The 20,000-nt window shown below is 47.7% G+C and overlaps 1 protein-coding gene across 1 annotated transcript in view; it reads left to right on the forward strand.

Annotated features, from left to right (window-relative positions):
• LOC123747423 (neuropeptide SIFamide receptor) overlaps positions 1–20,000 on the forward strand; it is a 121,615-nt gene that overhangs the window by 88,993 nt on the left and 12,622 nt on the right. Inside the window, exons 4-5 of the mRNA XM_045729640.2 lie at positions 16,692–16,791; positions 18,410–18,578. Of these exons, the coding sequence (XP_045585596.1) occupies positions 16,692–16,791; positions 18,410–18,578 (269 nt within the window). The remainder of the gene's footprint in view (positions 1–16,691; positions 16,792–18,409; positions 18,579–20,000) is intronic.

Below are 20,000 nucleotides of genomic sequence, written 5' to 3' on the forward strand. Positions count from 1 at the left end.
TGCGTGTGTGTTTGCTTGCGTGCGTGTAAGACTCGACTCCTCTGTGCTTGGAGGAGGTCCAGGGGGCAAGCCATGGAGTGCGGTCAAGTGCTTGGCTGCCCTCGTTGACAACATGGGTCGCAGGACTAATATGCTCGTACAGACTGCCCTTGGGCCGTATACGCAAGCTGGTCTGGTCATTTATATTAACGGCACATTCTCTGTTTAGTTGCATTTGGTTCGGTCTGTCTGTTTGCAGCTGTCTCGGTTTCTGCCTGTCTGTTTAAGCTTGGCTGTTTTACACCTGTGGTGAATTTGACAGTGCTGCTGTTAATGATGACGATGTTGTGAGAACAATATTTACCATCTGATCTTTTCATTCGTGATGAAATCATTATATCACTATATTCACTAGTGATCTGTTCACTAGTAATATCTTCACTAGTGATATCTTCACTAGTGATATCTTCACTAGTGATCTGTTCCCTAGTGATATCTTCACTAGTGATATCTTCACTAGTGATATCTTCACTAGTGATCTGTTCACTAGTAATATCTTCACTAGTGATATCTTCACTAGTGATCTGTTCCCTAGTGATATCTTCACTAGTGATCGCTTCATAAAAAGGTGTGTTTCGGTCGAAATCTCTTCCCTATTTTTGATGAGATTATTGTCAGAAGCAGAAGAGTATACCAATAATTACACATCAGTAATGGCCCTGTAATCTGACTCCTTAAATAGGCCTCAAATATTTGAGACACAAACTACCCCTTAACACAGTATCACATAATGAGACAATTGGCGACCTCTAAATCACAAGAAATTTGTTTGACACTTGTAAATCAGGGGCCAGATTTACGAAGCAGTTACGCAAGCACTTACGAACCTGTACATCTTTTCTCAATCTTTGGCGACTTTGTTTACAAATATTAAACAGTTAATGAGCTCCGAAGCACCAGGAGGCTGTTAATAACAATGAAAACAGTTGAATGGGAAGTTTTCATGCTTGTAAACTGTTTAATATACGTAACCAAAGCCGTCAAAGATTGCGGAAAGATGTACACGTTCGTAAGTACTTGCGGAACTTCTTCGTGAATCTAGACCCAGATCTCTGGGCGTCTGGTAAATGCTCTTTGCACTAATTTACAAACACACGAATTATTTTTTCCATTTAACCCGGAATGACATTTTTCATGTATCTCTCCTTCCTTAAAGATTAACACGAAAGAAAGATTTATGTCTGTGAGAAGCTGCTCGCAATAGACATCTTGATCAGACTCTATTATTTTGATCATTAGAGAGCTGGGACCAGACCAGATGTGGGTTGATGATATCACTCAAGCTTGAATGAGCTTGAAGCTTGCCTCCAGCTCGGATGATTAGTACACAGGAGATACAAAAATGGTTTGAAAGGTAAAAAGTGGAAAGGGTAATTATACAAGATAAAAAGAGCTGTAATCTTCTCTTGACATCTTAGAAAATGACACGTAATGAGTCTTACTAAAGAGTTCAGGTAACTAAAGAGAGAGTTATGTATTTTTTTACAGAGAGCTCTAGACTGATGGTGGTAGTTTAGAACTAGTAGAGCACTCCATTGGGGCTCCGTCTGGTGTGTGTGTGGGAGGGGGGGTGCTGGTAGAGCCCACTTGCTCTACTTTTGGAGTACTTTTTACTACTAAACAACCACTTGGGTTTCACCCAAGTGGTTGTTTCACCCAGGTGGTGGTTGCATCCTGGTGGTGGTTGCATCCTGGTGGTTGATAGTCACCAATGCTCTTCAATAAGAGGTTCCCTTTGGGTAAAATGCGCAGTTTTCTCTGCTGCTTTATCACTCATTTTCATTTCTACTGTTTATCACATCTTTGTATGTCTTCTTGTATCGTGTTTTGTGCTTCTTTACTTGTGTGTGTGTTTACTGAGGCCAGATATCTCTCTCTTGCCTTACGGGCTCTGTCCTGGGAGGCTGTTATCGTGCTCCCTCCTGAGAGCCTGTTATCGTGCGCTCTCCTGAGAGGCCAGTGCTATCTCGTGCAACATTTTTGAACACTGAACAAAATGTTCAAATATTGTGCTGAACATTGGCCTTGATCACAGCGAGCCAACAGGACGAACTTGAAAATATTACGTTTTAAGCAGTTAAAGTGTTTGAACAACTTGTTATCTTAAACCTTAACTTGTATGGTGATCTACGAACTACCAACACCTCTTTCGACTATAGGAATTGATCATGATCATGTTTAAGTTGGAGTAATCTCATCCCATCTTTAGTCTGGACTCGTCCAAGCTGCCTCCTACTCCTAAGACACCTTTGTCAATTGTAAGGAACTGGGCAACCGAAAGCTATATTTTCTCGAGTATAAAATTATAATTATTACGTATGCAGAGTTACACTCTGAACTACAATTACACTCTTACGTATTCAGAGTTAAATGGCAAGTTTTTCCCTGAATGCTCTGCGTTCACTTCTCTGAGGCTGTGGGTCCTTATAATTGCACCAGAGGTGGTACCCCCCAAATTATAATTATGTGAAAAGTTAGACCTTGGATAGATAAGGTTAGGTTAGGTTAGGTTAGGTTAGGTTAGGTTAGGTTAGGTTAGGTAAGGTTAGGTTAGGTTAGGTTAGGTTAGGTTAGGTTAGGTAAGGTTAGGTTAGGTTAGGTTAGGTTAGGTTAGGTTAGGTTAGGTAAGGTTAGGTTAGGTTAGGTTAGGTTAGGTTAGGTTAGGTTAGGTGTTTTGCTACTGCTGGAAATTAATTGTTTTTCTAATTCGTGGATGAAAAGAGATTGAAATACTGTTCATGAAAAGTTCGAGAGTAATCAATTGTGAATTAAATATAAAGTATTTTTCGTTGATAAACAGGCGGTTTGGCATCTGGGTTAACGACCATTTAACCATTGCTTAAGAGAAGCTCAGAAATCAGGAGAAAGCACTAAGCCAGCAGAACTATATACACCACATGGAATGAATCTGGAATACTAGAAATTAGAGAGAACATTGCCTAACCAACTGAACCATCTGGGATCGAGCACCGACCTGCAAGAAGTGAAGTTATCGTTGTACCGACCAGCCCAAGTGGCTGGAACGGGTTCAGAAGCTCTTCCGACAAGCAGGACAAAGACGTATGCAACTCTGTCCCTCAAACACTTTCAAAAAACTCAATTTTACACAACATTTCAGAATTACCACAGCCGGCACCTCTCCCAGATTACCACCTGAGACAAACAGATTTAAAAAGAGAGATCTTTTCCCTAACTCAAAGCGGCTCTCTGTATAACCGCGTCCAATTTCCATAAGAAAATATATTTCTGCGGGGAATAATCGCTATGTCTACCTCGGTAATGTAGGTTCGTTTTTGTGCATGTCTAAAATATTGTACGGCCGCTCCAGTAATACAAGCACGGCTTAGGGGACCGCAGGCTCGGGGGGGGTCCCGCAGGCTGGGGGGGTCCCGCAGGCTGGGGGGGTCCCACAGGCTGGGGGTCCCGCAGGCTGGGGGGGTCCCGCAGGCTGGGGGTCCCGCAGGCTGGGGCCGCCCGCAGGCTGGGCCCCCGCAGGCTGGGCCCCCGCAGGCTGGGGGGGTCCCGCAGGCTGGGGGTCCCGCAGGCTGGGGGTCCCGCAGGCTGGGGGTCCCGCAGGCTGGGCCCCCGCAGGCTGGGGGTCCCGCAGGCTGGGGGTCCCGCAGGCTGGGGGTCCCGCAGGCTGGGGGTCCCGCAGGCTGGGGGTCCCGCAGGCTGGGCCCCCGCAGGCTGGGGGTCCCGCAGGCTGGGGCCGCCCGCAGGCTGGGGGGGGTCCCGCAGGCTGGGGGGGTCCGCAGGCTGGGGGGGGTCCCGCAGGCTGGGGGGGTCCCGCAGGCTGGGGGGGTCCCGCAGGCTGGGGGGGTCCCGCAGGCTGGGGGTCCGCAGGCTGGGGGGGTCCCGCAGGCTGGGGCCGCCCGCAGGCTGGGGGGGTCCCGCAGGCTGGGGGGGTCCGCAGGCTGGGGGGGGTCCCGCAGGCTGGGGGGGTCCCGCAGGCTGGGGGGGTCCCGCAGGCTGGGGGGGTCCCGCAGGCTGGGGGTCCGCAGGCTGGGGGGGTCCCGCAGGCTGGGGCCGCCCGCAGGCTGGGCCCCCGCAGGCTGGGGGGGGTCCCGCAGGCTGGGGGGGTCCCGCAGGCTGGGGGGGTCCCGCAGGCTGGGGGGGTCCCGCAGGCTGGGGGTCCGCAGGCTGGGGGGGTCCCGCAGGCTGGGGCCGCCCGCAGGCTGGGCCCCCGCAGGCTGGGGGGGTCCCGCAGGCTGGGGGGGTCCCGCAGGCTGGGGGTCCGCAGGCTGGGGGGGTCCCGCAGGCTGGGGGGGTCCCGCAGGCTGGGGGGGTCCCGCAGGCTGGGGGTCCGCAGGCTGGGGGGGTCCCGCATGCTGGGGGGGTCCCGCAGGCTGGGGGGGTCCCGCAGGCTGGGGGGGTCCCGCAGGCTGGGGGTCCACAGGCTGGGGGGGTCCCGCAGGCTGGGGGGGTCCCGCAGGCTGGGGGTCCGCAGGCTGGGGGGGTCCCGCAGGCTGGGGGTCCGCAGGCTGGGCCCCCGCAGGCTGGGGGGTCCCGCAGGCTGGGGGTCCCGCAGGCTGGGGGGGTCCCGCAGGCTGGGGGTCCCGCAGGCTGGGGGGGTCCCGCAGGCTGGGGGTCCCGCAGGCTGGGGGGGTCCCGCAGGCTGGGGGGGTCCCGCAGGCTGGGGGGGGGTCCGCAGGCTGGGCCCCCGCAGGCTGGGGGTCCCGCAGGCTGGGGGTCCCGCAGGCTGGGGGTCCGCAGGCTGGGCCCCCGCAGGCTGGGGGTCCCGCAGGCTGGGGGGGTCCCGCAGGCTGGGGGTCCCGCAGGCTGGGGGGGTCCCGCAGGCTGGGGGTCCCGCAGGCTGGGGGGGTTCCGCAGGCTGGGGTGTCCCGCAGGCTGGGGGTCCCGCAGGCTGGGGGGGTCCGCAGGCTGGGCCCCCGCAGGCTGGGGGTCCCGCAGGCTGGGGGTCCCGCAGGCTGGGGGTCCGCAGGCTGGGCCCCCGCAGGCTGGGGGTCCCGCAGGCTGGGGGTCCCGCAGGCTGGGGGTCCCGCAGGCTGGGGGTCCGCAGGCTGGGGGGGTCCCGCAGGCTGGGGGTCCCGCAGGCTGGGGGTCCGCAGGCTGGGGGGGTCCCGCAGGCTGGGGGTCCGCAGGCTGGGGGTTCCGCAGGCTGGGGGTCCGCAGGCTGGGGGGGTCCCGCAGGCTGGGGGGGTCCCGCAGGCTGGGGGGGTCCCGCAGGCTGGGGGGGTCCCGCAGGCTGGGGGGGTCCCGCAGGCTGGGGGGGGGTCCCGCAGGCTGGGGGGGTCCCGCAGGCTGGGGGGGTCCCGCAGGCTGGGGGGGTCCCGCAGGCTGGGGGGGTCCCGCAGGCTGGGGGGGTCCCGCAGGCTGGGGGGGTCCCGCAGGCTGGGGGGGTCCCACAGGCTGGGGGGGTCCCGCAGGCTGGGGGTCCGCAGGCTGGGGGGGTCCCGCAGGCTGGGCCCCCGCAGGCTGGGGGGGTCCCGCAGGCTGGGGGGGTCCCGCAGGCTGGGCCCCCGCAGGTTGAGTCCCCGGCTCTAACATGAGATTTAGATGCTGAGTTGTTGCGGTGCTCAGCAATGCTCTCGTAACGAGGGCTTCCGCAGGTGTTATGAGCACCTGTGTGACGTATACTGAGCTTGTGTGACGTATACTGAGCCTATGTGACGTATACTGAGCCTGTGTGACGTATACTCAGCCTGTGTGACGTATACTCAGCCTGTGTGACGTATACTCAGCCTGTGTGACGTATACTCAGCCTGTGTGACGTATACTCAGCCTGTGTGACGTATACTCAGCCTGTGTGACGTATACTCAGCCTGTGTGACGTATACTCAGCCTGTGTGACGTATACTCAGCCTGTGTGACGTATACTCAGCCTGTGTGACGTATAACACAGCACGTATGACGTATAATACAGCACATATATTCATGAAATTTCCCAGTCAATTTGGTATATTATACATTCAGGTGAATACATAGTGAAAAAATGTAAAAAAAATTTATCTTATGTGTTATCCAACGCACAAAATGTGTAACAGGATTTGTCTCAGCAGCCAAATAAAGATTGAAAAGGAAACTTTATACCGTGTTGGATGAGCTGTCCCCTGTGAGGGGGCTTGGAGGGCACTACAGGTCTCACTGAACTGCTCGAGCTGTCCCCTGTGAGGGGGCTTGGAGGGCACTGCAGGTCTCACTGAACTGCTCAGCAAGACCCAGACGACGACATCAACCAGTTAGCAGGGAAAACATTTCTGACAATAAAGCAGGTAGGCAGCTTTAAGTCTCCTGAGAAATCTGGAAGTGAATGTTCGCTTGCCTAAATAATCCTTTTTCTATCCTTTCGTACTTGTCTTGGCAGACTCGAACCTCTTACTCGTCGAGGCCTTTGATTTACCTGATCGTCGGCGGCTACACGCACCAGGCGCGGCTTGAAGGATTCACGCGGTCAATGACTGTCACAAAGGTGAAGACGGTGTATAATGCTATAATATCTAATTTACAACCGTTGACTTACGGTATGTTGTTTATTATTGTAAACACAGCCGGGTTTAGACTCCCAGGAGACCGAGGAATTGAGAGGTTAGGGAAAGCAAGAGGAGAGAGGCACGAATTTTGGTGAACACAAGATTTGTTGCTTAAGGAAATGCTTTACTTGATGTGAGGCTTAGTTTATGTTGAATAGAGCGTGGAACATTGAGCAAGTGTAACTGTTACTTGGTGTAACAGATATTCTATAGGGCGCACCGTCACAGTCAAATCTAAAGCTTATCCTACTAGTGGTAATAGAGTGAAGCTTTATGTTACCAATTGCTATCAGAACTCTCCGAAAGGCACTCAATGCCCTTGAGGGGTTGTGCTGAGTAAATGAGTCACAGGTGAGAGTTGGGTGTAGGGTGAGTGAGTCTGTTGAGTAAGCAGGAGATACAAACTCATGATAAATATTCTCAAACCTATGTTCTTACGCACATACACAGTCATACACTCGCGTTCACACACTTCAACAACACCCACACACACACACACACACACACACACACACACACACACACACACACACACACACACACACACACACACACACACACACACACACACACACACACACATTACCACACACTAGCGACCATATAATGGAAAAGTGAAGTCCAAGAGCTGAGGTTCGACCCTGTCAACACAAAGGTGTGTACAGATACTCGCACACCAAAATATCACAAAACCCCTTCAGGTACAAGCTGCCATAATCCGCAACACTTTCCCAAAACACTCAGCCCCGTCAAGCTAGGCACTGCCACTATATTCGGAGACAAGTGTCTCACCCCCAGCACCGTGTGTGGCGCTGTGGGGGAGTGCTGGGGTGTCGGCTGTAGGGGGAGTGCTGGGGTGTAGAGGAAGCCTGTAGGAGTCATTTAAGGTGGAAGTCACAGGAGGCCAGGATGTGGTTGGATTCCCCAGCTGGATTACTGTGTTTGAGTTGTGACTGTCACGGGAGGCTGTGAGAACATTCTGCTGTACATTCTGCAAGTGGAATTCTTAGAATGTATAGTCAGGTATAGTCGGGTTGGATAGGCCAAAAGTTGCCCACACTAGGCCCAAAGTTGCCCACACTAGGCCCAAAGTTGCCTACACGAGGCCCAAAGCTACCCACATTAGGACTAAAGCTACCCCCCCCCCCCCCCATAAGTAGCCCAATAGTTTCCACCAAAAGGTCCCATATAATACTTGCATAAATATACAGTAATTAAGAAATTTCACAAACGATTTTTCTTCCTATTTTTAATTTTTTTTACAAATAAAATGTTTATAATAAGATTTTTATCAAATAATCTTTTACATAACTAAAATTACTTTTTGAAGATTTTGACGAAAAATTGCCAAAAAAATACTATTTAATTAGCCATTCACTTGCGCAAAATGCTGTTTTTAAGCGAACTTAATGATCATTTTAGAATACTGTTGTCATCACAGATAGATAAGGACTCTTGGCTTACATCTATCGCAATAATACTCATATATTTCTTGTTTTCTGTTCTGTGTTCTCTTCCAAGAAACATATCTGGCCTGTCAGACTGTCATTATACACCAGAATGAATCATTATAGCCTATCATTTCTCTTTCTTATTCATTGTACATCTTTTTGGGCCATTATACATAATTATGGGTCAATATTATTATTTATAATTCATTATAACTTATTATAATTAATTATAATTTTTATAATTAATTATAAATTATTGTAACTCCTAATATAATGAGTTATAACATTATACATCACTATAGATCATTGCAAATCATTAAAAATCATTGTAACTACATACTTACCATTACGAATTATTTGATAATTCTACAATTCCTGATCAGATAACAGAAAAATATACAAATAATCTATGCAACGGTAATCCTGTTGACAAATCCTTAATCCAAAATCCTGATATTAATAGCCTGATGGATGAACACCCCCTCCCCACCCCCCACCCCTCTCTCTCTCTCTCACACACTTTTGTTTTAGTCTGTCAGTCAAACTAAAAAAGGCCTCCTGTTGTATATTTATTTGGGACCTGATTAAAGACATTTCATCAGAGACGAGAAGAGAAGATTGGATTCCTGGATGGAAACAAGTAACTCTGATGCGGTGATTTAATCCCTTTGTGCCTGGTTGGTTAGTTAACTGGGCCTCAGTTAAGTGGATAAATGACTGGTAGTCTAGGTAGCTGGATTGCTGACTGGGTGGTTGACTGGTTGTTTAGCTAGTACACTAGTTAGGTGTGAGGCTTGATAGTTAGCAGGCGGTCAAGATGGCAAACTGCATTGGATGAGTGGATAAAAGGATATCCTGGTCATTGACTGGATGGATGGATGAACGAATAGTTTGGTAATTGGATGTTTTGGAGAGCTGACTGGATGGCTAACAGGCTGGATGACTGGTTGGTTGGCTGGCATAAAGGGTGGCTGGTTGGGAGGATGGTTAGAGGATGGTAGGAAGGATAGTTAAGCAAGATGCTTCTGCTACTTTATCATGCTGTTGATCTGATGAAGGAGGAATGTGGTTACCTCCTTGAGCCTGTGTGTGTGTCTCCCTGCCTCCTCCTTGTCTCATTCTTCTCCATGAGGAAGACATCTAGGAGGTCCTTCAAGTATATCTTTCCCTCCCCCCCCCCTCTCTCTCTCTCTCTCTCTCTCTCTCTCTCTCTCTCTCTCTCTCTCTCTCTCTCTCTCTCTCTCTCTCTCTCTCTCTCTCTCTCTCTCTCTCTCTCTCTCTCTCAGAGCACGATTAGAAAGGTAGGGAGAGAATGACAGAAATTACTAACTCTTATTCATTTTCAGTTCTTTAGGCTAAAACCTAATAGAAAACACTTTTAGAAAAGTTACTGTGAACGTGAAGCTAAAATCTTCCCAAGTGAATGCACAGTTGTCCTGCCCCAAAGTCTGGGGTGTGCTGGGCCACCTGCAGCTCTCAGGTGAAATTGGACAATTGCGAGGTAGTTACACTGAATATTACACACGAACAAGTGCTAGTGGCCGGAGCCCCCAAATCGAAACTGTGTTTTGAATCTCCTATCCCCCATTTACCCCGTATTAATGGTGGACCTGGTTGGGCTTAGTGTTGGACTTAAGTTTTATCAGCCTCTGGAGGGTTATTAAGCCCACCACAATGGCTTACTGACTAACCACCATGGTTGGTGCTGGACTTAAGACTTAATCAACCTCTGGAGGGTTATTAAGTCCATCACAATGGCTTACTGACCAACCAACAAGTATATCTTTATCCTATACAGAGTCCAGGACAAAAGTAAACTCAGTGTACTGAGAAATGGGGTACACTTTTCAGTGTGTATCCCGTCCACGGTTCACTTCATTAAGGATAAGTCAGTCAATCCAGCCTTGTCGTGCGGTGGACGGATCTCCAGACGTGAGCCAGTGTTTCCCTGTCATGTCAAGGAGACATGATAAGGTGCCAGGGACGGCAGGATACACTCAGTGTTTCCTTGTCATGTCAAGGAGACAGGATAAAGTGCCAGGGACGGCAGGATACACTCAGTGTTTCCCTGTCATGTCAAGAAGACAGGATAAGGTGCCAGGGACGGCAGGATACACTCAGTGTTACCCGAGAGTTGTGGAGACTGAGGACAGGTGCTGTGCAGGTGACTGAACTGTCAGAATCTGAAGATAAATTATGTTCGTGATGCAAAAATCCACCGGAACGTTATAGTGTTTCAGTCACATTTATTTTCAGAGAGGTCAAGTACTGAGACACATAATCCCAGTGTGAACACCTCCGCCAACCCCCATCCTTCGTTAAGCCTAGGGGGGGCTTACAGAATATTTACCGATGATCATATCTGAATACATAAACAATCAACGCTGATTTCCACTATTGACTAAGTTAGGCCTTGAACAATCAACGTTCTCTCGTTTCCAATTTACCTCCTGGTCTGCGTTTTCATAAACTTACGAGTGAGAAATGTATAGGGTAAATATGCTCCTATTTTCATGGTTCAAAGTGTCTCTAGCACTTTGATCCAGCTCGACAAGTCTGGATTGAATAATCCTTAATAAAGTGATCCTTGGACGTGGTACACACTGAGAGGTGCACAACATTTGTGGCGAGCCACAAAGTTTTCTCCTGTTTTGTCTTCCAGTAGATGCTCATATATATTCCTGTTTTCCTGTTATTTCTTCTCCGTTTCAACTGTTTATTGTCTCACGTGACGCTGGCTGTTGTGGCTGCCTCTCTGGCTTTTGTAGTTCTCTCTGATCTTTGTTCCATGTTTTATCATATTTATCCTTTTGTGCTTTTACGCAATGTGTGTGTGTGTGTGTGTGCGCGCACGCGCACACACACACACACACACACACACACACACACACACACACACACACACACACACACACACATGTAAGTGCACACAAATACTCGAAATCATAAACACACATATATCAAATGACTCCACAACCGGAAATAGCACTAAGATGCAATGTGTTTATCGTTTTTCAAGTTTACAATTTAATATTAACACCGTACCCACAACCTTGGGCCACAGCCTTGACCGCCTAGTCACCGGTGAAGGAGTGACCCTCAGCCCAGATTGGGTCCAGGGCCTGGCACTCCCTCGCCCCCACTAGTAGAGATTAATACCCTGACTTTGGCACTGATGGAGAGACTTGTTTCTCAACCTGTGGAAGGAGACAGATTCCCCACCCAGACCTCTAAGACATTGACAATATTCCATCAATGTTCAATCATCGTAGTATTGTGTTTACCGTTTGTGCTGTAAATGGTTGGAAATTCTCCCCTTACACTCCTCTCTCTCTCCCATCCCCCTCCCCCTTCCTCCATTCCCCCTTCCCCCTTCATTCCCCTCTTCCTAGCCTCCCCTCTCCTCTCTCTTACGTCGAACAGATGTTGTTTTAGATTCAGCTACTGGGAACAAAGCGTTGTAAGTAGCACGGGCTATGGTGAACCCGTAGTGGACTTACCTGGCACAGGAGCTCGAAGAGACAGACATTTCTGTTTATATAGAAGGTGTACCCGGCGTCACCCGTGTGTGTCTCCTCCCCCTCTCCCTTCACCGCCTCACCCCCCCCCCCATTCCCCCGGTTCTCCACTCTGGCCTCCACCCTCCACCCCCCCAGCTGCGATAATGTACCCTTCCACGGTTCCATCGTTAGTTTCCCCAACAAAGTGGTTGGTGTAGGCCTGACGCGAGCATACATTACCGCTGCTCAAGACCTATTGTTCCTCACCTGTGCTCACTTCTGGGGGGCTCAGTTTCCCCTCAGGCGGAGAGCGCTCAGGTCATCAGGCCTCTCTAGATGCAGCGGGAACAGACAAACGCTATTCCGTTCAAGTAGGGGGAAACATCAGCTTATTCTCTGTTGTTCCTGTTACTGAAGCGTCTGAGTGCCACTGGGAGTCCAACAAACATTTCTTTTATGTCAATCAAGCTGTCAAAATACTATTGGTTGAGCTGGAAGCGAACACATTCACTCAGTATACTAGTGGTGAAGCTGGAGCCGAACACACACACTCAGTATACTAGTGGTGAAGCTGGAACATAACACAAACACTCAGTATACTAGTGGTGAAGCTGGAACATAACACACACACTCAGTATACTGGTGATGAAGCTGGAACATAACACACACACTCAGTATACTAGTGGTGAAGCTGGAACATAACACACACACTCAGTATACTGGTGATGAAGCTGGAACATAACACACACACTCAGTATACTAGTGGTGAAGCTGGAACATAACACACACACTCAGTATACTGGTGATGAAGCTGGAACATAACACACACACTCAGTATACTAGTGGTGAAGCTGGAACATAACACACACACTCAGTATACTAGTGGTGAAGCTGGAACATAACACACACACTCAGTATACTAGTGGTGAAGCTGGAACCGAACACACACACTCAGTATACTAGTGGTGAAGCTGGAACATAACACACACACTCAGTATACTAGTGGTGAAGCTGGAACCGAACACACACACTCAGTATACTAGTGGTGAAGCTGGAACATAACACACACACTCAGTATACTAGTGGTGAAGCTGGAACCGAACACACACACTCAGTATACTAGTGGTGAAGCTGGAACCGAACACACACACTCAGTATACTAGTGGTGAAGCTGGAACCGAACACACACACTCAGTATACCAGTGATGAAGCTGGAACATAACACACACACTCAGTATACTAGTGGTGAAGCTGGAACATAACACACACACTCAGTATACTAGTGGTGAAGCTGGAACCGAACACACACACTCAGTATACTAGTGGTGAAGCTGGAACCGAACACACACACTCAGTATACTAGTGGTGAAGCTGGAACCGAACACACACACTCAGTATACTAGTGGTGAAGCTGGAACATAACACACACACTCAGTATACCAGTGGTGAAGCTGGAACCGAACACACACACTCAGTATACTAGTGGTGAAGCTGGAACCGAACACACACACTCAGTATACTAGTGGTGAAGCTGGAACATAACACACACACTCAGTATACCAGTGGTGAAACTGGAGCTCAACACACAGTCAGACCCACTGACGACCGGAGAGTTAATCAGATATGCGTATTCTCGCTGGTGCTCGGAAATTTTCCTCAGACGACGCCCGCCTGCCAGTCATGGAGGGATTCAAGAGATTTAGGAAATTATCCGAAAATTTCCAGATCGTCGGGAGAGAATACTTGGTGCATATTTTTACGCCAGCGGCGACGCTAGACGCGGAGATCTGCATAATTCTCGCTCTCGTTCTCCCTGTCCTCTTAAGGTCGTCTTGCACTCTGAGCTGAGCTCCAACATGTACAGCGTGATTGTATATATTCGACCTCATGTCAGTCACAGCAAATTAATAAATTATTATTTCTATTGTTGTATTCCTGATCTTAACTCTTTACGTTTCCTGAAACTACGAAGAGGGAAGATAAACGGTTGGTGGAGGTTGCCAGACGACGACCCACACCAGGGGGCATCAACACTGTCCCAGACGACGACCCACACCAGGGGGCACCAACACTGTCCCAGACGACGACCCACACCAGGGGGCACTAACACCATCCCCAGACGACGACCCACACCAGGGGGCATCAACACTGTCCCAGACGACGACCCACACCAGGGGGCATCAACACTGTCCCAGACGACGACCCACACCAGGGGGCACCAACACTGTCCCAGACGACGACCCACACCAGGGGGCACCAACACCATCCCCAGACGACGACCCACACCAGGGGGCACCAACACCATCCCCAGACGACGACCCACACCAGGGGGCACTAACACCATCCCCAGACGACGACCCACACCAGGGGGCACCAACATTATTCCAGACGACGACCCACACCAGGGGGCATCAACATTATCCCAGACAATACCACGAGCAGTACCACAGCCACTCTAACTTCTGTCGTGAGATCCACAAGTCGTTACATGGTCCGATACTCGTGTCTCAGAGACTGGCAACCTCATGTCCTGTCCTGCTGAGCAGCGCTGTTGGGCTGCCAGTCACTGCCCTTACTGTATGCAACTGTGTACTCTTGTTTATGTCGCGAGAGCGTCTCGGTCCTATCAGTGTATATAACTGAGTTTACTGTAAATCTAAGGTTTGGAATTAGGTTGTATTTTCATGGTCATAATATGGTAGTGATCCTGCCAACATAGACGATTTAGTCCCTTGTTCGAATTCTCTCAAATCATTGTTTCTGCCTTCGTTGTCCAGGTCCTGTACACATCACACCTTACAAGGTAGCGGGCAGGCTGCCAAGTATAGTGCTTGGTGCTACGTATAACACAGACCAGCCATGTGTGATGGGGGTAGATGCTTCTCAATAAAGCAGGTGCCAGCTATGTATGATGGGGGCACCCACTTCTCAATAAAGCAGGTGCCAGCCAGGTATGATTGGCACTTCTCCAGGCAGGTTTAACTTGGATTGGATTCTTTTCTCGTCTTCTCAAGCGGGAAATTACGTCTCGAACTCCATTTAAAATCTCCGTGTCAAGCTGTTTATCTTCCTAATTGACAGGCTTAAGGCTAAATTAAATTTCGGCCGTCCAGTGCAGAGTAAAACTAATTTCGTCGTCTCAATAGTGGCACCCATACACTGTGTGTTGTTAGAGCGAGTCTGTGCCTAATTAGTATAATCCGCTGGTGCCTGGCTTGATTAGAGACTCTAATTGCCGCCACGATTGCTGGGAACTATGTATCCACCAGCTGGAGCTCTCTTGGGTTGTGACACACCACCTGGCGCTCTCTGAAGCTCTGAAACACCACCTGATGCTCTCTGGGGCTGTGTCACATCCCAGGTCCTCACTATTTGGCAAGACTTTATGGGATTACGCGTGTTAACCTTCGCTCAACTCCATGTTTTCAACTTCGATCCCCCCCCCCTCTCTCTCTCTCTCTCTCTCTCTCTCTCTCTCTCTCTCTCTCTCTCTCTCTCTCTCTCTCTCTCTCTCTCTCTCTCTCTCTCTCTCTCTCTCTCTCTCTCTCTCTCTCTCTCTCTCTCTCTCTCTCTCTCTCTCTTCTCTCTCTCTCTCTCTCTCTCTCTCTCTCTCTCTCTCTCTCTCTCTCTCTCTCTCTCTCTCTCTCTCTCTCTCTCTCTCTCTCTCTCTCTCTCTCTCTCTCTCTCACTGTAGCCAGCTATCTAGACTCATGCTGTTTAGCGGAGGCTCATGACCTTCCCTGGAGGCCCTCCCACGGTGGGAATAGCTTCATACACAGCTAGACATAGACAGCCAGACATACACATCCAAAATTTACACAGACAAACATGTACATACAAACATACACAGCCAAACATACACAGCCAAACATACACAGCCAAACATACACAGCCAAACATACACAGCACAAACATACACAGCCAAACATACACAACCAAACATACACAGCACAAACATAAAGAACCAACGTTCCAATAAACAACAAAGGTTTCGACAACTGACACAACTCTAGTTAAACTCTTGTTTCCTAATTGATGTCCGAATTTGCCAATCCAAAATGGTGTATCCAAACTGGTTTAACCAAAATAAAGTAGTCAAAGTAGTGTACCCATTTTAGTCAAACACTAGACGAATAAAACACACACACACACACACACACACACACACACACACACACACACACACACACACACACACACACACACACACACACACACACAAGTATTCATGAGTATTTTAATCAAACAAATTCAGTGCAATCCTCTGCTACGAACAAATGAAAGTTATCATTTAAAGAGTAAAGTGTTACTGCAAAACAGATGTTGTGTTCATGAAGAACTTATTCCGAGGAATTCCAGAGTTGTGTGTGTGTGTGTGTGTGTGTGTGTGTGTGTGCGTGAGTGTGTGTGTGTGTGTGTGTGTGTGTGTGTGTGTGTGTGTGTGGTGGGTCCTTTATAGTGTGCTGGGAGTCGGCTGCTGCAGCTTGGAGGCTCGTGACAGGAAGACTGGTGGGTGTTGAGACCTCTTCGGTCACTGTTCTCCAGCCTTGCTTCAGTGTTCACCTGTGCTAGTCATCAATGTGTTCTTCCTGTGACCGAGAACACACAATATTTTGGTGTTCAGACTACACATTCTAACTCAGGTACAATTTTCCGTGATTGACGCTGACAACGATTGTCAAACGAAGATCTTTTTCTCCGCTTCCATCATGTATCTTCCTTTCCTCTGTCTTTATCTTAATTCTCCTGCTTCTTATTCTGCTTATTCCTTCCCGCGTTACTTTCTCCTTTCCTCTTATTGCCTCGTCTCGTTCTTCTTCCTTCTCTCTCCCCTTAAACTTGTTTCTTTTCTGTCTCCCTCACCCTAACCGGCTTCTCCATCCGGCCTCTCCCTACTAACCTTATTGTACCGTCTTGATCCCGACGGGCCAGGTGTTTCTCCTCCCTTCAACTAGCTCTTGCCTCATTTATTATTAAGGAATATTAGGATGGCACAAATGAACACATCACACTAATACAATTCGGCTCCTTTCCAGGATGAGTTTGTGAGCCGGTTGGTCAGGAGATTGGTGTGGCCCGCTGGGGCTCTATGGTGTGGCCGCTGGAGCTCCATGGTGTGGCTCCTGGGGCTCTATGGTGTGGCTGCTGGGGTTCCATGGAAGGCTCCTCAAACACCACAGCATAAACAGATATCTTTTTCTCTCCCACAGCCTGGATGCTGGGCTGGATCATGTGTAAGTTGGTGGCATACGTTCAGGCTGTGTCTGTGTCGGCCTCTGTCAACTCCCTGGTGGCTGTCTCACTCGACAGGTATGATATATATATATATATATATATATATATATATATATATATATATATATATATATATATATATATATATATATATATATATATATATATATATATTTTTATATATATATATATATATATATATATATATATATATATATATATATATATATATATATATATATATATATATATATAATAAAAATTTTCTTTAAATATTTTTCAGGGACAATAGCAAAAAATTTATTCCCTCAATATTTTTAAAATGGCCAGATGTAGACATTTTTTAAAATAAAGGCCCCCTCGTGTGAGCTTTAACAGACAGCCTCGTGAAGGGAGGAAGATATGTGCGTTATTCTCTGAGTTTTACACCAGCCAAAATGAAAAAGTAGAGAGGAAGGGTGACATATTGCATACCTTGGTGGAATGTGATGCGTCACTCGACATCAGACGTGCTGAATGATGTCTCTTGTTCATGGGAATGTATGTACATCATGTGCCTGTGTACAGGTGTACATCATGTGCCTGTGTACAGGTGTACATCACGTGCCTGTGTACAGCTGTATATTTCGTGTATATCTACAGCTATGGAAAAACACTTGTCAGGAATACAACAGCATCTTTCTGTGTATGTATGGAAATATAGTGCCAAGAAGAATACACTCAGTGTATATTCAGGAGTGTATAGTGCCAGGAAGATGGCACCATCTACCACTGTATGTATGGTGGCACGAAAACCACACTTTTTTAATTAAAAAAAAAAACTTCATTAGTGTGGAAACCTCTAGAGCATTACCACGGCCTCACTCACATAGAGAGGACCTCTTTTGTTCGGTAGTAAATTACGTTTTCCTCTATCTACTAACTTTTTACTGTAACTTCTGACTGCTTCCTGTATCCAGGAATATTTTGATGTATCTAGTGACAGCTTCATGTATCTATTATTGCTTAGCTGTATCTAGTTCCCTTCTGCTGTATCGAGTAATATTTTCTGGCACCAAGTTACATTTTTTCTGTAACTGTTCTCAGGTATCATTATTAGTTTTATTTTGTTGTATCAAACGGCATTTTGTATTATAAAAGGACGTAGTACGTTATAGCGAAATTAAATTCTATGCAAACCATATTTATTAGTAGCATGATTACTGTCACAATATTGAACTATTCTGGTGTGATGAAAGTGTGATACCGACCACCGGTACTATCACCGGGATGGTGGAACCCGGTAAACTTCCACCTCAGATAGTAACTACGACAGAATAAACATGAATACCCCAGTCGAATACAGTCTGGGTTGTCGTAATAGATTACACAACGACTGACAATCGATTGAAGCTCTTCAGTAAGACAAGACATTAGATTGTCAGTTTTTTCTGCCGTTACCACTGACAAGAGTATCGGATAGGATAGCTGCTTTCAGCCTTGATAACAAACGATTAAAGGTGACTATAGAAATTACGAACGCGGGTCGTAACAAGACCCATAGTAACTCGTTAACTCAGGTCGTACCAAGACCTCTGAAACCCCCAGTGAAGCAATATTTTCCTTTACAACAGAGAGCCCCGTGTCAGTTTTAGCTCAGAGGGTCGTGGGTGGGGGCAAACACATTCACCTTGGGCCGTGTGTTCCGCTACAGGTTCCTGGCCATATGGTTCCCGCTGAAGCTGCAGATCACCACGGAGCGAGCCAGGGCCCTCATCGTGGTCATCTGGATCATGGCCGTGGGCTCGGCTATCCCTTACTACGTCTACTTCGAGACTCAGATCTTCGACCCAGACGTTCCCGATCTCATCGTCTGCGTTGAGGTAGGTACCCCTTACCTTAGACTGTACGTTGAGGTAGGGACCCCTTACCTTAGTCTGTCCGTTGAGGTAGGTACCCCTTACCTCAGACTGTACGTTGTGGTAGGAACCCCTTACCTTAGTCTGTACGTTGAGGTAGGAACCCCTTACCTCAGTCTGTAGGTTGAGGTAGGAACCCCTTACCTCAGTCTGTCCGTTGAGGTAGGTACCCCTTACCTCAGACTGTACGTTGTGGTAGGAACCCCTTACCTCAGTCTGTACGTTGAGGTAGGAACCCCTTACCTCAGCCTCTACGTAGGAGTCCTTCCAGCATGATCATATTCTCACCATCAACGGTGAAATAGATGTTTCTATCACTGTTACAATTATTGTACCGTTACACTGCTAAAACATGTGTACCTGTGTACCCTCTATGTACCTCTGTGTACCCCGCCAGTGTACCAACATGTGTTCCAGGCATCATCTGTATTAAAGTAAACCTCTAGTATACACATGTTCCTGGCCTTATGTTCTGAAGTGAAGTATTTGTTCTTTGCTAACAAACAATTACATGGTTATCCTTGTTAAAGACGAGATGGTAATGATATCATCAGATATCTCACTGACAGAGCTTCGAGTCCAACCTCATTACACCCACCAGTCATGTTTTGGGAGTGTAGGTATAAGTTAGTTATAAATAGTAGTTATAACTTATATAATTATAAGTTGGTTATAAGTTTTAGTTCTATAGTTATAACTTATATAGTTATAAATTGGTTCTAAGTTGTCCTATAGTTATAAGCTAGTTATAAATTGTAGTTATAAGATATAACTTATGTTAGACCCTTATATAGTAAAGATCACATTAATATTTAGCCGAAAATCCAATTAAAAACATAAATAATTATTGGAAAATAGTCACTGTTCTTTGCTTTATTAAAATATACCAAAATCGACGAGTATCAGCTAATACGTCAATGTATTATAAATTATTTATGGTACTGAAATCTGGCTAATAATTAGCCACATTGAGGTCCCAGAATGAAAGCGCTTCTGGAGTGATAATATTTTTCTTTCAATTATGCCTGATTTGTGGTAAAATATTTGATTCATATAATTCCGTACTTCAATTATTAATGATGAAGTTCTCAAGCAGTTGCTATGTTCTGGAGCATATATATATATATATAACTGAAAACTCACACCCCAGAAGTGACTCGAACCCATACTCCCAGATGCCACGCAACTGGTATGTACAAGACGCCTTAATCCACTTGACCATCACGACCGGACATAATGAGGTGATAGCCGAGGCTATTTGAACCACCCCACCGCCGGCACTCGGATAGTAATCTTGGGCATAGCATTTTACCAAATCACCTCATTCTTTGGGGCACACGTGAGGAACACAAATGCGAACAAGCCTGAATGGTCCCCAGGACAATA

The sequence above is a fragment of the Procambarus clarkii genome, chromosome 94, assembly GCF_040958095.1.
Source record: "Procambarus clarkii isolate CNS0578487 chromosome 94, FALCON_Pclarkii_2.0, whole genome shotgun sequence".
NCBI lineage: Eukaryota > Metazoa > Arthropoda > Malacostraca > Decapoda > Cambaridae > Procambarus > Procambarus clarkii.